Source organism: Bombina bombina, chromosome 9 (assembly GCF_027579735.1).
Source record: "Bombina bombina isolate aBomBom1 chromosome 9, aBomBom1.pri, whole genome shotgun sequence".
Classification (NCBI taxonomy): Eukaryota; Metazoa; Chordata; class Amphibia; order Anura; family Bombinatoridae; genus Bombina; species Bombina bombina.
In genome coordinates this window covers 24934207-24949742 of record NC_069507.1, presented here as the reverse complement: position 1 = coordinate 24949742, position 15536 = coordinate 24934207, and the positions used below count along the sequence as shown (strand labels likewise).

Genomic DNA, 15536 nt, shown 5'->3' with positions numbered 1-15536 from the left:
CCAGCTCCTAAACCTACCTAGGTATCATCCTTTTCAGCAAAAGGATATCAATACAAATGAGCAAATTAGATAATAGAAATAAATTAGAAAGTTGTTTAAAATTGTATGTTGTATCCGTATCACAAAATTATTTTTCTCCAACATAGGTGTGTCCGGTCCACGGCGTCATCCTTACTTGTGGGATATTCTCTTCCCCAACAGGAAATGGCAAAGAGCCCAGCAAAGCTGGTCACATGATCCCTCCTAGGCTCCGCCTACCCCAGTCATTCTCTTTGCCGTTGTACAGGCAACATCTCCACGGAGATGGCTTAGAGTTTTTTAGTGTTTAACTGTAGTTTTTATTATTACAATCAAGAGTTTGTTATTTTAAAATAGTGCTGGTATGTACTATTTACTCAGAAACAGAAAAGAGATGAAGATTTCTGTTTGTATGAGGAAAATGATTTTAGCAACCGTTACTAAAATCCATGGCTGTTCAACACAGGACTGTTGAGAGGAATTAACTTCAGTTGGGGGAACAGTGAGCAGTCTCTTGCTGCTTGAGGTATGACACATTCTAACAAGACGATGTAATGCTGGAAGCTGTCATTTTCCCTATGGGATCCGGTAAGCCATGTTTATTAAGATTGTAAATAAGGGCTTCACAAGGGCTTATTAAGACTGTAGACTTTTTCTGGGCTAAATCGATTCATTATTAACACATATTTAGCCTTGAGGAATCATTTAATCTGGGTATTTTGATAAGATTATATCGGCAGGCACTTTTTTAGACACCTTTCTCTTTAGGGGCTTTCCCAAATCATAGGCAGAGCCTCATTTTCGCGCCGGTGTTGCGCACTTGTTTTTGAGAGGCATGACATGCAGTCGCATGTGTGAGGAGCTCTGATACATAGAAAAGACTTTCTGAAGGCGTCATTTGGTATTGTATTCCCCTTTGGGCTTGGTTGGGTCTCAGCAAAGCAGACACCAGGGACTGTAAAGGGGTTAAAGTTAAAAACGGCTCCGGTTCCGTTATTTTAAGGGTTAAAGCTTCCAAATTTGGTGTGCAATACTTTTAAGGTTTTAAGACCCTGTGGTGAAATTTTGGTGAATTTTGAACAATTCCTTCATATTTTTTCGCAATTGCAGTAATAAAGTGTGTTCAGTTTAAAATTTAAAGTGACAGTAACGGTTTTATTTTAAAACGTTTTTTGTACTTTGTTATCAAGTTTATGCCTGTTTAACATGTCTGAACTACCAGATAGACTGTGTTCTGAATGTGGGGAAGCCAGAGTTCCTTCTCATTTAAATAAATGTGATTTATGTGACAATGACAATGATGCCCAAGATGATTCCTCAAGTGAGGGGAGTAAGCATGGTACTGCATCATTCCCTCCTTCGTCTACACGAGTCTTGCCCACTCAGGAGGCCCCTAGTACATCTAGCGCGCCAATACTCCTTACTATGCAACAATTAACGGCTGTAATGGATAATTCTGTCAAAAACATTTTAGCCAAAATGCACACTTATCAGCGTAAGCGCGACTGCTCTGTTTTAGATACTGAAGAGCATGACGACGCTGATAATAATGGTTCTGAAGGGCCCCTAAACCAGTCTGATGGGGCCAGGGAGGTTTTGTCTGAGGGAGAAATTACTGATTCAGGGAACATTTCTCAACAAGCTGAACCTGATGTGATTACGTTTAAATTTAAGTTGGAACATCTCCGCATTCTGCTTAAGGAGGTATTATCCACTCTGGATGATTGTGACAAGTTGGTCATCCCAGAGAAACTATGTAAAATGGACAAGTTCCTAGAGGTCCCGGGGCTCCCAGAAGCTTTTCCTATACCCAAGCGGGTGGCGGACATTGTAAATAAAGAATGGGAAAGGCCCGGTATTCCTTTCGTCCCTCCCCCCATATTTAAAAAATTGTTTCCTATGGTCGACCCCAGAAAGGACTTATGGCAGACAGTCCCCAAGGTCGAGGGAGCGGTTTCCACTTTAAACAAACGCACCACTATACCCATAGAAGATAGTTGTGCTTTCAAAGATCCTATGGATAAAAAAATTAGAAGGTTTACTTAAAAAGATGTTTGTTCAGCAGGGTTACCTTCTACAACCAATTTCATGCATTGTCCCTGTCGCTACAGCCGTGTGTTTCTGGTTCGATGAGCTGGTAAAGGCGGTCGATAGTGATTCTCCTCCTTATGAGGAGATTATGGACAGAATCAATGCTCTCAAATTGGCTAATTCTTTCACCCTAGACGCCACTTTGCAATTGGCTAGGTTAGCGGCTAAGAATTCTGGGTTTGCTATTGTGGCGCGCAGAGCGCTTTGGTTGAAATCTTGGTCAGCTGATGCGTCTTCCAAGAACAAGCTACTTAACATTCCTTTCAAGGGGAAAACGCTGTTTGGCCCTGACTTGAAAGAGATTATCTCTGATATCACTGGGGGTAAGGGCCATGCCCTTCCTCAGGATCGGCCTTTCAAGGCCAAAAATAAACCTAATTTTCGTCCCTTTCGTAGAAACGGACCAGCCCAAAGTGCTACGTCCTCTAAGCAAGAGGGTAATACTTCTCAAGCCAAGCCAGCTTGGAGACCAATGCAAGGCTGGAACAAGGGAAAGCAGGCCAAGAAACCTGCCACTGCTACCAAGACAGCATGAAATGTTGGCCCCCGATCCGGGACCGGATCTGGTGGGGGGCAGACTCTCTCTCTTCGCTCGGGCTTGGGCAAGAGATGTTCTGGATCCTTGGGCGCTAGAAATAGTCTCCCAAGGTTATCTTCTGGAATTCAAGGGGCTTCCCCCAAGGGGGAGGTTCCACAGGTCTCAGTTGTCTTCAGACCACATAAAAAGACAGGCATTCTTACGTTGTGTAGAAGACCTGTTAAAAATGGGAGTGATTCATCCTGTTCCATTAGGAGAACAAGGGATGGGGTTCTACTCCAATCTGTTCATAGTTCCCAAAAAAGAGGGAACGTTCAGACCAATCTTAGATCTCAAGATCTTAAACAAGTTTCTCAAGGTTCCATCGTTCAAAATGGAAACCATTCGAACAATTCTTCCTTCCATCCAGGAAGGTCAATTCATGACCACGGTGGATTTAAAGGATGCGTATCTACATATTCCTATCCACAAGGAACATCATCGGTTCCTAAGGTTCGCATTCCTGGACAAGCATTACCAGTTCGTGGCGCTTCCTTTCGGATTAGCCACTGCTCCAAGGATTTTCACAAAGGTACTAGGGTCCCTTCTAGCTGTGCTAAGACCAAGGGGCATTGCTGTAGTACCTTACTTGGACGACATTCTGATTCAAGCGTCGTCCCTTCCTCAAGCAAAGGCTCACACGGACATTGTCCTGGCCTTTCTCAGATCTCACGGATGGAAAGTGAACGTGGAAAAGAGTTCTCTATCTCCGTCAACAAGGGTTCCCTTCTTGGGGACAATAATAGACTCCTTAGAAATGAGGATTTTTCTGACAGAGGCCAGAAAAACAAAACTTCTAGACTCTTGTCGGATACTTCATTCCGTTCCTCTTCCTTCCATAGCGCAGTGCATGGAAGTGATAGGTTTGATGGTAGCGGCAATGGACATAGTTCCTTTTGCGCGCATTCATCTAAGACCATTACAACTGTGCATGCTCAGTCAGTGGAATGGGGACTATACAAACTTGTCTCCGAGGATACAAGTAAATCAGAGGACCAGAGACTCACTCCGTTGGTGGCTGTCCCTGGACAACCTGTCACAAGGGATGACCTTCCGCAGACCAGAGTGGGTCATTGTCACGACCGACGCCAGTCTGATGGGCTGGGGCGCGGTCTGGGGATCCCTGAAAGCTCAGGGTCTTTGGTCTCGGGAAGAATCTCTTCTACCGATAAATATTCTGGAACTGAGAGCGATATTCAATGCTCTCAAGGCTTGGCCTCAGCTAGCGAGGGCCAAGTTCATACGGTTTCAATCAGACAACATGACAACTGTTGCGTACATCAACCATCAGGGGGGAACAAGGAGTTCCCTGGCGATGGAAGAAGTGACCAAAATCATTCTATGGGCGGAGTCTCACTCCTGCCACCTGTCTGCTATCCACATCCCAGGAGTGGAAAATTGGGAAGCGGATTTTCTGAGTCGTCAGACATTGCATCCGGGGGAGTGGGAACTCCATCCGGAAATCTTTGCCCAAGTCACTCAACTGTGGGGCATTCCAGACATGGATCTGATGGCCTCTCGTCAGAACTTCAAAGTTCCTTGCTACGGGTCCAGATCCAGGGATCCCAAGGCGGCTCTAGTGGATGCACTAGTAGCACCTTGGACCTTCAAACTAGCTTATGTATTCCCGCCGTTTCCTCTCATCCCCAGGCTGGTAGCCAGGATCAATCAGGAAAGGGCGTCGGTGATCTTGATAGCTCCTGCGTGGCCACGCAGGACTTGGTATGCAGATCTGGTGAATATGTCATCGGCTCCACCATGGAAGCTACCTTTGAGACGAGACCTTCTTGTTCAAGGTCCGTTCGAACATCCGAATCTGGTCTCACTCCAGCTGACTGCTTGGAGATTGAACGCTTGATCTTATCGAAGCGAGGGTTCTCAGATTCTGTTATCGATACTCTTGTTCAGGCCAGAAAGCCTGTAACTAGAAAGATTTACCACAAAATTTGGAAAAAATATATCTGTTGGTGTGAATCTAAAGGATTCCCTTGTGACAAGGTTAAGATTCCTAAGATTCTATCCTTCCTTCAAGAAGGATTGGAAAAAGGATTATCTGCAAGTTCCCTGAAGGGACAGATTTCTGCCTTGTCTGTGTTACTTCACAAAAAGCTGGCAGCTGTGCCAGATGTTCAAGCCTTTGTTCAGGCTCTGGTTAGAATCAAGCCTGTTTACAAACCTTTGACTCCTCCTTGGAGTCTCAACTTAGTTCTTTCAGTTCTTCAGGGGGTTCCGTTTGAACCCTTACATTCCGTTGATATTAAGTTATTATCTTGGAAAGTTTTGTTTTTGGTTGCAATTTCTTCTGCTAGAAGAGTTTCAGAATTATCTGCTCTGCAGTGTTCTCCTCCTTATCTGGTGTTCCATGCAGATAAGGTGGTTTTACGTACTAAACCTGGTTTTCTTCCAAAAGTTGTTTCTAACAAAAACATTAACCAGGAGATTATCGTACCTTCTCTGTGTCCGAAACCAGTTTCGAAGAAGGAACGTTTGTTGCACAACTTGGATGTTGTTCGCGCTCTAAAATTCTATTTAGATGCTACAAAGGATTTTAGACAAACATCTTCCTTGTTTGTTGTTTATTCCGGTAAAAGGAGAGGTCAAAAAGCAACTTCTACCTCTCTCTCTTTTTGGATTAAAAGCATCATCAGATTGGCTTACGAGACTGCTGGACGGCAGCCTCCCGAAAGAATCACAGCTCATTCCACTAGGGCTGTGGCTTCCACATGGGCCTTCAAGAACGAGGCTTCTGTTGATCAGATATGTAGGGCAGCGACTTGGTCTTCACTGCACACTTTTACCAAATTTTACAAGTTTGATACTTTTGCTTCTTCTGAGGCTATTTTTGGGAGAAAGGTTTTGCAAGCCGTGGTGCCTTCCATCTAGGTGACCTGATTTGCTCCCTCCCATCATCCGTGTCCTAAAGCTTTGGTATTGGTTCCCACAAGTAAGGATGACGCCGTGGACCGGACACACCTATGTTGGAGAAAACAGAATTTATGTTTACCTGATAAATTACTTTCTCCAACGGTGTGTCCGGTCCACGGCCCGCCCTGGTTTTTTAATCCGGTCTGATAATTTATTTTCTTTAACTACAGTCACCACGGTATCATATGGTTTCTCCTATGCAAATATTCCTCCTTAACGTCGGTCGAATGACTGGGGTAGGCGGAGCCTAGGAGGGATCATGTGACCAGCTTTGCTGGGCTCTTTGCCATTTCCTGTTGGGGAAGAGAATATCCCACAAGTAAGGATGACGCCGTGGACCGGACACACCGTTGGAGAAAGTAATTTATCAGGTAAACATAAATTCTGTTTTTTTGGAGGGTTTTATGTCCTTTTTAAACGCCTCTTGCTTTTGTGTAAAAATGTTCTTTGTCCCACACTAGAAAGGGCAAAAAGCAAATTCTGTAACCTGCAAATTTAGACGAGTCACAGCATTTTGAAATCCTAAATTACAGGTTTAGCTTTGTCTAGGGGCAGTGGGACAAAGCACAGTTTTATTGTTTTTTCTTCTTTTACAAATCAAGAACTATAGAACAGACACACACAGGTATAAGTCTTATTTGATAACAAACAAGAGTATCTGCATTACACAGAACCTTATGACTACCATTGTAAAACCCTGTAATACACAGATAATAGAAAATATCAGCTGCAGAAGCCCCCACAACAGATTTCCTTCTTGTGTTCTGTACTGACTTGTTGCAAGAGCCGACATACCCAGCTGATTATCTGACCTAATCTCATTGTCACTTGGGTCAGGCTCACAATAAAATAACTTCAAAGAGGGTCTCCTACTTCATAAAAGCCTGAGATTAGCAGGTTTTTGTTTATTAGCAACAGCCGAGGATTCACTCAAAACTGCTGTTGGCCTTGTGGTTGATCTTGCTACAAAGAACTTTTTTTATGACCCTTTTAATAGGATATCTAGATAGGCTGATTTGAGAGAGGGGTAAAACTTGAAGGATGATCAGTTACAAGTAGGGACTTTTGTGTTGGTTGTTAAATGGAAAACACACTGAGCTAGCAATGTATCTACTTAGTGTATATAGTTACTTATTTATATAGAAATATAAGGGGTGAAGCTATATTTTACCATAAGGATTTATTCCCACTTTTTCCTTGAAAATGCCCAGTTAGTTTATGGGGGGAGAAAATTTCACATTAACTTGATATAAAGCTCAGACTGTAATTCCACATAAAATATTTAATTATGAAAAGTAAGAAATATTTCTTAATTTCTCACCTTTCCTGTATTTAAAAGGACAAACATATTTTTTTTTTTTTTTTTTTTTTTCATTTAAACAGAAATATAAAGGAAAGTTGTTTAAACTTTGTTCTAATATCGAAGCTTGTTTAATGGGACAGTCTACACAAGAATTGGAATTGCTTTAAAAGCTAGATAATCCGTTTATTACCCATTCTCCAGTTTTGCATAACCAACGCTGTTATATTAATGTACTTTTTACCTCTGTGATTACCTTGTATCTAAACCTCTTTTGACAGCCCAATGATCACATGACTTTATTTATTGACTTACATTTTGTACTGTTGTGCTAACTCTTAAATAACTCCACAGGCGTGAACACAATGTTATCTGTAAGACCCACATGAACTAGCAGTCTCCTGTTGGGAAAAGCTAATAATAAAGAATGTGATAAGAGGCTGTCTGTAGTGGCTTAGAAACAGGCAGAAATGTAGAGGTTTAAATGTTATAATGTATATTAATATAACCATGTTTTTTTGTGCTGAGCTGGGGAATGGGTAGTAAAGGAGTTGCCTTTCTTTTTTTTTTTTTCTTTTTTTTTTTTAACAATTTTAGTGCTGACTGTCCCTTTAAACTTATCTGTACCAGCTACTGGTCCGGAGCTGAATATGACCTGTCACGAGCGGCTATGTACATATGGTGCCCCTGATTAGTTCAGCAACCATGGAAAACCAGTAGTATTTACAACTGTATGACCTAGCGTCCCTTTTGACTTTCATGAGTAAGAGGCTCCACTTAAGTAAATTTAATTGATGGATTCTAGATACATGTACAAAAATGATGTATAGTTGGTACGTGTGTGTATGTGTGAGAGAGAGAAACCGAGAGAACGACAAAGAAAGAAACAGAGATTCTTTATTTGTATTTATTATCCCTGGAATCACTCTGTCGTTCTCACATTTTTCTTCCTTTCCTAGAGCACTACTTACTAGTAAAGTGTTTTGCTTTGGCTGTGGTATTGTAAATCCACTTCTTCATTCTGGTTTCTAAACATAACTCTCTCTTGCCAAGCTGCGACTCATCTGATCCGGGCAGGAAGAGAGTGCTGGTTATTGTCAGACCGTTTAATCCTTGAAATATTCACATTACAAAAATGTGAGCACTGCAAACACGGATAGTTTAGTGTGTTATTTAGTTACCATGGTTCATTCTATTTTTGGAATTTCTTAAGAAATAAATTGATGTTGGTAGGTAAGTTAGCGCTCTCTGTCTAAGCAAAAGTTTTTTTTATTTTTTTTCTCTTCTGCGCAAATAGTTCCAAAACTAAGAATCCATCACTGTGTAGCTGTAATGTATAACAAATACAGATAGTAATAAAAACACAATAAATTTGCCTGACAAGAACAAATGGGAAGAAACAATACGGTTCTCAGTTTAAGGGAAAGTCAAAATGAAACTTTCATAATTCAGATAGAGAATACAATTTAATAAAACTTTCTAATTTACTTGTATTATATAATTTGTCTCGTTCTCTTGGTATCCTTTGTTTTATCCTATGTAGGTAGGGTCAAGCGTAGTAGTACACAAAATACCTCATTAGTGCATTGCTGCTGCTTCAACAAAGGATACCAAGAAAATAAAACAAATGTGAAATAAAGAGAAATTGAAAAGTTGTTTAAAATAACGTGTATCTAAGTTTTGAGAAAATGGCGTTATGTCCCTTTTGATGTCTAACCATAAAGATCTCAGGCAGAACTATTAATAAGCCCCTCCCACTACCGCCCTCTGCTGTTCTTGGGCTGTTAGTCTCCTCTTCCTTCTATACCACGCAACACCCTATAACCAATCGCTAACTAAATCTGGCTGCATTCATCTGGTAGCATCTCCAAAACAGATGTCGTCAGAACAGTCACTCATTATTTCCCACCTTGACTGCTGTAACACTTTACTAAATAGACTTGCTGCCCTTTTGCTGCATTGGAAAGAAAAAATAGTTGCAGGGCCTTGATATTGCAGGGATACACAGTCACTCCTGAAAATTATTTTTGGTTCCCTTTGCTATGGCTAGTCAGAATCTACATTTATGGTGACATGTGAGACTCACTGTAGCATTGCCCTATACACAGATAATCTCAGTATAACTACAGTATGCACTCCTGGTCTCCTGTCCCTCTGTGGGTGACACGTGAGACTTACTGTAGCATTTCCCTATACACACACAGATAATCTCAGTATAACTACAGTATGCACTCCTGGTCTCCTGTCCCTCTGGGGGTGACACGTGAGACTTATTGTAGCATTTCCCTATACACAGATCATCTCAGTATAACTACAGTATGCACTCCTGGTCTCCTGTCCCTCTGGATGTGACGTGAGATTCACTATAGAGTTGCCTATAGTTTGCACTACAGGTTTCCTGATCCTTAGGGAGCGAGATGGGGAGACTCACTATAGCACTGCCCTATACGCAGACAATCTGTGAGACTCACTATAGCACTGCCCTATGCACCGACAATCTGTGAGACTCGCTATTGCACTGCCCTATACACCGACAATCTGTGAGACTCGCTATTGCACTGCCCTATACACCGACAATCTGTGAGACTCACTATAGCACTGCCCTATACAACGACAATCTGTGAGACTTACTATAGCACTGCCCTATACACCGGCAATCTGTGAGACTCACTATAGCACTGCCCTATACACCGGCAATCTAGGAGACTCACTATAGCACTGCCCTATACACCGGCAATCTAGGAGACTCACTATAGCACTGCCCTATACACCGACAATCTGTGAGACTCACTATAGCACTGCCCTATACACCGACAATCTCTGGGGGGTATGCGAGACTCACTATAGCACTGCCCTATATACCGACAATCTGTGAGACTCACTATAGCACTGCCCTATACACCGACAATCTGCGAGACTCACTATACACCGACAATCTGTGAGACTCACTATAGCACTGCCCTATACACCGACAATCTGCGAGACTCACTATACACCGGCAATCTGTGAGACTCACTATAGCACTGCCCTATACACCGACAATCTCTGGGGGGTATGCGAGACTCACTATAGCACTGCCCTATATACCGACAATCTGTGAGACTCACTATAGCACTGCCCTATACACCGACAATCTGTGAGACTCACTATAGCACTGCCCTATACACCGACAATCTGTGAGACTCACTATAGCACTGCCCTATACACCGACAATCTGTGAGACTCACTATAGCACTGCCCTATACACCGACAATCTGTGAGACTCACTATAGCACTGCCCTATACACCGACAATCTGTGAGACTCACTATAGCACTGCCCTATACACCGACAATCTGTGAGACTCACTATAGCACTGCCCTATTCACCGACAATCTGTGAGACTCCCTATGGCACTGCCCTATTCGCCGACAATCTGTGAGACTCACTATAGCACTGCCCTATACGCCGGCAATCTATGAGACTCACTATAGCACTGCCCTATATGCCGGCAATCTATGAGACTCACTATAGCACTGCCCTATACACCGACAATCTCTGGGGGGTATGTGAGACTCACTATAGCATTGTCATTAATAACCTCTCTGCTTGTCAGCATCTGTTTTTGAGCCATAGTAATCTGCATCCCATTTTGCCAATGATCAAATCATCAATTAAGTAATCCCCTCACCTGTCTAGACCACCCCAATTCGCTCCTGTGGGAGTGAGGTCCTGACCTCCACCTGTAGCAGTACCTTGCAATTTTGTTGTATTTTAATGATATATTTAATGTAATGTAGACTGCTGCATAATATTTAGTAAAGAAAGTAGTATTGTGGAAATATGTTGAGACTAAATAATAGTTATATATTGTCCTTTGTTTTTATGCATGCAATTTTATTTTTTAAATGTAACGTTTTTTTTGTGTGTGTTTTTTTTTTTTGCAGATATGCAATGGCACTATCGAATAACCACATCTGCCCAGTCTCAAACTGGTAAGACTCAATTATTCTTGTCTACATGCACATAAATAAGTTCATAAAGTTTGAAATGTCTGTTAAACTCTCAAAACATTTTGCCAGTAATGAAAAAACTAATTCTGTTGTATTGTCTGAAATTGTGAATATGTGATTTAGTATCTATTTTATATAAATAAAAATATAGTTAATGGCAATAATGCTTGTATGAACTGAGAACTGAAGTTCAGATTATGTTTTTAAAGGGATAGAAAGTGGAAACTGAAATGTGCACCGGTGCATTTAAATTTTAAATAGAAACATTTTTGCAATATATTTCCATTAACAAAAATACTTCTAGTAAACATTACTTTTTTTTTATTAGACATAAGCACAAATGAGATATATATATATATATATATATATATATATATATATATATATATATATATATATATATATATATATATATATATATATATATATATATATATATATATATATATATATATATATATATATATATATATATATATATATATATATATATATATATATATACATACACACACACACACACTATGAGACACACACACACACACACTATGAGACAGTCTTCGCTGGTGTTTGAATACTGGTACTGGCACTCGTTGCATATTTATTATTTTATCAGTTATTTGTAGAGCGCTATAAACCTAGGTATAATATGGGAGACAAATGGGTAAAGGGTCCTGCCAAGACTTGCACTGTTGTAAATCAGCTCTCATGAAGGTGATCTACAAACAGCTGGGCTTTTAGGCTTCCATGCTAAGGGGTTCAAGGATTGGAGGAAGAGAGGGCAGGGCGTTCAACAGTATCAAAGGCTACAGTCAGATCGCGATGGATTAACATTTGATTTTGCTGTAAGTAGGTCAATGTGTGTACGCCGCTGAAAAGAGTAATTAACTTTGAATACTGATCCTCTAGTCACACCTAGCATATGTGCATATGCCACTGAAACAATAACTTTGAAGCATTTTTGCCTATGGAATTAAATAGCAAAAATGCTTCTATTTAAAACCTGAAATGCACTCATTGCCTTTTAACCTCTATATGGAGTGTGGGTTGGACAAGCACAATTTTATAGCAAAAGCAAAATATTTATTCATTTTATAGTTAAATATATTCAAGTGCAATTTTATTTTCATTAGTTAATTGATGGGCAATTCAATTTTGAGTTTTAATATAAGTAAATATGCATTCTCCATTGATTTGCTAATAATTTTGGTTGCTTCTTTAATTTTCCTTTTGAGTTAGAGATGTACTGGGTGCATTTGTGGTCATTTATCCTCGTGTGCTGTGTGTGTGTGGGACAGAGCAAAAGGTCATCCTTAAACAAGGAGTCACATTGTTAGGGTCTTGTTGTTATCTTGATATATAGGTCAAATATTATATAAGTAAGTCATTCTTGTGATCACTGTACTGGGAGATTTGTAATGGTTTTTATGCTACAATGTCATTTGTTGTAGCTTTATTTAAACATTATAACAAATAATATATTTTTATAAATTGAAGGTGTTTATGGTTTTATATAAAACATTTTTCTTTTTTAAGACACGATGAGTCCACAGATCATCTTAATTACTAATGGGATATTCACCTCCTGGTCAGCAGGAGGAGGCAAAGAGCACCACAGCAGAGCTGTTAAATAGCTCCTCCCTTCCCTCCCACTCCAGTCATTCTCTTTGCCTACGTTAGTGATAGGAAGAGGTAAAGTGAAGTGTTAGTTTAGGTTCTTCAATCAAGTGTTTATTATTTTTAAAGTAGTGCCAGAGAGTGCTACTTTGTTCTGGGGTGTAGCCATAGTCCATATCAGTCTCTACAGTAGAGCTTTGGTGGCTTTAGAGCAATGGGAACTTATGGGACATAATTCTCACTGCGCCTCCCATATTTCTGCTGCCCTATTTCCTGAGGTACTCACTGACTCAGCATTTGTTTCTTTCTCAGGCCAATGTGAGGGAGAGGACCTCTCAACAACAGGCAGTGTTTAAGGTAAGTGCTACCTTTCTGGGATATAAGGAGTCTCAGTATAGCACTATGGTACATAAAGGGTTAATGGTAAAACCTGTTTCTTTCATGTAATTAACAAGAGTCCATGAGCTAGTGACGTATGGGATATACATTCCTACCAGGAGGGGCAAAGTTTCCCAAACCTTAAAATGCCTATAAATACACCCCTCACCACACCCACAAATCAGTTTTACAAACTTTGCCTCCAAGGGAGGTGGTGAAGTAAGTTTGTGCTAGATTCTACGTTGATATGCGCTCCGCAGCAAGTTGGAGCCCGGTTTTCCTCTCAGCGTGCAGTGAATGTCAGAGGGATGTGAGGAGAGTATTGCCTATTGAATGCAGTGATCTCCTTCTACGGGGTCTATTTCATAAGGTTCTCTGTTATCGGTCGTAGAGATTCATCTCTTACCTCCCTTTTCAGATCGACGATATACTCTTATATTTACCATTTCCTCTACTGATTCTCGTTTCAGTACTGGTTTGGCTTTCTACAAACATGTAGATGAGTGTCCTGGGGTAAGTAAGTCTTATTTTCTGTGACACTCTAAGCTATGGTTGGGCACTTTTATTTATAAAGTTCTAAATATATGTATTCAAACATTTATTTGCCTTGACTCAGAATGTTCAACTTTCCTTATTTCCAGACAGTCAGTTTCATATTTGGGATTATGCTTTAAATTATCATATTTTGTCTTACCTCAAAAATTTGACTTTTTTCCCTGTGGGCTGTTAGGCTCGCGGGGGCTGAAAATGCTTCATTTTATTGCGTCATTTTTGGCGCGGATTTTTTTGGCGCAAAAATTCATTTCCGTTTCCGGCGTCATACGTGTCGCCGGAAGTTGCGTCATTTTTTGACGTTATTTTGCGCCAAAAATGTCGGCGTTCCGGATGTGGCGTCATTTTTGGCGCCAAAAGCATTTAGGCGCCAAATAATGTGGGCGTCTTATTTGGCGCCAAAAAATATGGGCGTCGCTTTTGTCTCCACATTATTTCAGTCTCATTTTCATTTGCTTCTGGTTGCTAGAAGCTTGATGTTTGGCATTTTTTTCCCATTCCTGAAACTGTCTTATAAGGAATTTGATTTATTTTGCTTTATATGTTGTTTTTTCTCTTACATATTGCAAGATGTCTCACGTTGCATCTGAGCCAGAAGATACTACAGGAAAACCACTGCCTGCTGGATCTACCAAAGCTAAGTGTATCTGCTGTAAACTTTTGGTAGCTATTTCTCCAGCTGTTGTTTGTATTAATTGTCATGACAAACTTGTTAAAGCAGATAATATTTCCTTTAGTGATGTACCATTGCCTGTTGCAGTTCCCTCAACATCTAAGGTGCAGAATGTTCCTGATAACATAAGAGATTTTGTTTCTGAATCCATAAAGAAGGCTTTGTCTGTTATTTCTCCTTCTAGTAAACGTAAAAAGTCTTTTAAATCTTCTCTCTCTACAGATGAATTTTTAAATGAACACCATCATTCTGATTCTTTGGACTCTTCTAGTTCAGAGGATTCTGTCTCAGAGATTGATGCTGATAAATCTTCATATTTATTTAAGATGGAATTTATTCGCTCTTTACTTAAAGAAGTACTAATTGCTTTAGAAATAGAGGATTCTAGTCCTCTTGATACTAATTCTATACGTTTGGATAAGGTTTTTAAAGCTCCTGCGGTTATTCCAGAAGTCTTTCCTGTTCCTAATGCTATTTCTGCAGTAATTGCTAAGGAATGGGATAAATTGGGTAATTCATTTACTCCTTCTAAACGTTTTAAGCAATTATATCCTGTTCCGCCTGACAGGTTAGAATTTTGGGACAAAATCCCTAAAGTTGATGGGGCTATTTCTACCCTTGCTAAACGTACTACCATTCCTACGTCAGATGGTACCTCGTTTAAGGATCCTTTAGATAGAAAAATTGAATCTTTTCTAAGAAAAGCTTATCTATGTTCAGGTAATCTTCTTAGACCTGCTATATCATTGGCTGATGTTGCTGCAGCTTCAACTTTTTGGTTGGAAACTCTAGCGCAACAAGTTTCAAATCGTGATTCTCATGATATTATTATTCTTCTCCAGCATGCTAATAATTTCATCTGTGATGCCATTTTTGATATTATTAGAGTTGATGTTAGATTTATGTCTCTGGCTATCTTAGCCAGAAGAGCTTTATGGCTTAAGACTTGGAATGCTGATATGGCTTCTAAATCAACTCTACTTTCCATTTCTTTCCAGGGAAACAAATTATTTGGTTCTCAGTTGGATTCTATTATTTCAACTGTTACTGGTGGGAAAGGAACTTTTTTACCACAGGATAAAAAATCTAAAGGTAAAAACAGGGCTAACAATCGTTTTCGTTCCTTTCGTTTCAACAAAGAACAAAAGCCTGATCCTTCGTCCTCAGGAGCAGTTTCAGTTTGGAAACCATCTCCAGTCTGGAATAAATCCAAGCCTGCTAGAAAGGCAAAGCCTGCTTCTAAGTTCACATGAAGGTACGGCCCTCATTCCAGTTCAGCTGGTAGGGGGCAGGTTACGTTTTTTCAAAGAAATTTGGATCAAATCTGTTCACAATCTTTGGATTCAGAACATTGTTTCAGAAGGGTACAGAATTGGTTTCAAGATGAGACCTCCTGCAAAGAGATTTTTTCTTT

The 15536-nt window shown here is 40.2% G+C and overlaps 1 protein-coding gene across 2 annotated transcripts in view; it reads left to right on the top strand.

The window, feature by feature from the left end:
- Positions 1 to 15536, top strand: part of LOC128639797 (transmembrane protein 150A) — a 250381-nt gene that overhangs the window by 38125 nt on the left and 196720 nt on the right. For both annotated transcript variants that reach the window (XM_053691954.1, XM_053691956.1), the window contains exon 2: positions 10837 to 10884. In XM_053691954.1, coding sequence (XP_053547929.1) covers positions 10837 to 10884 — 48 coding nt within the window. The remainder of the gene's footprint in view (positions 1 to 10836; positions 10885 to 15536) is intronic.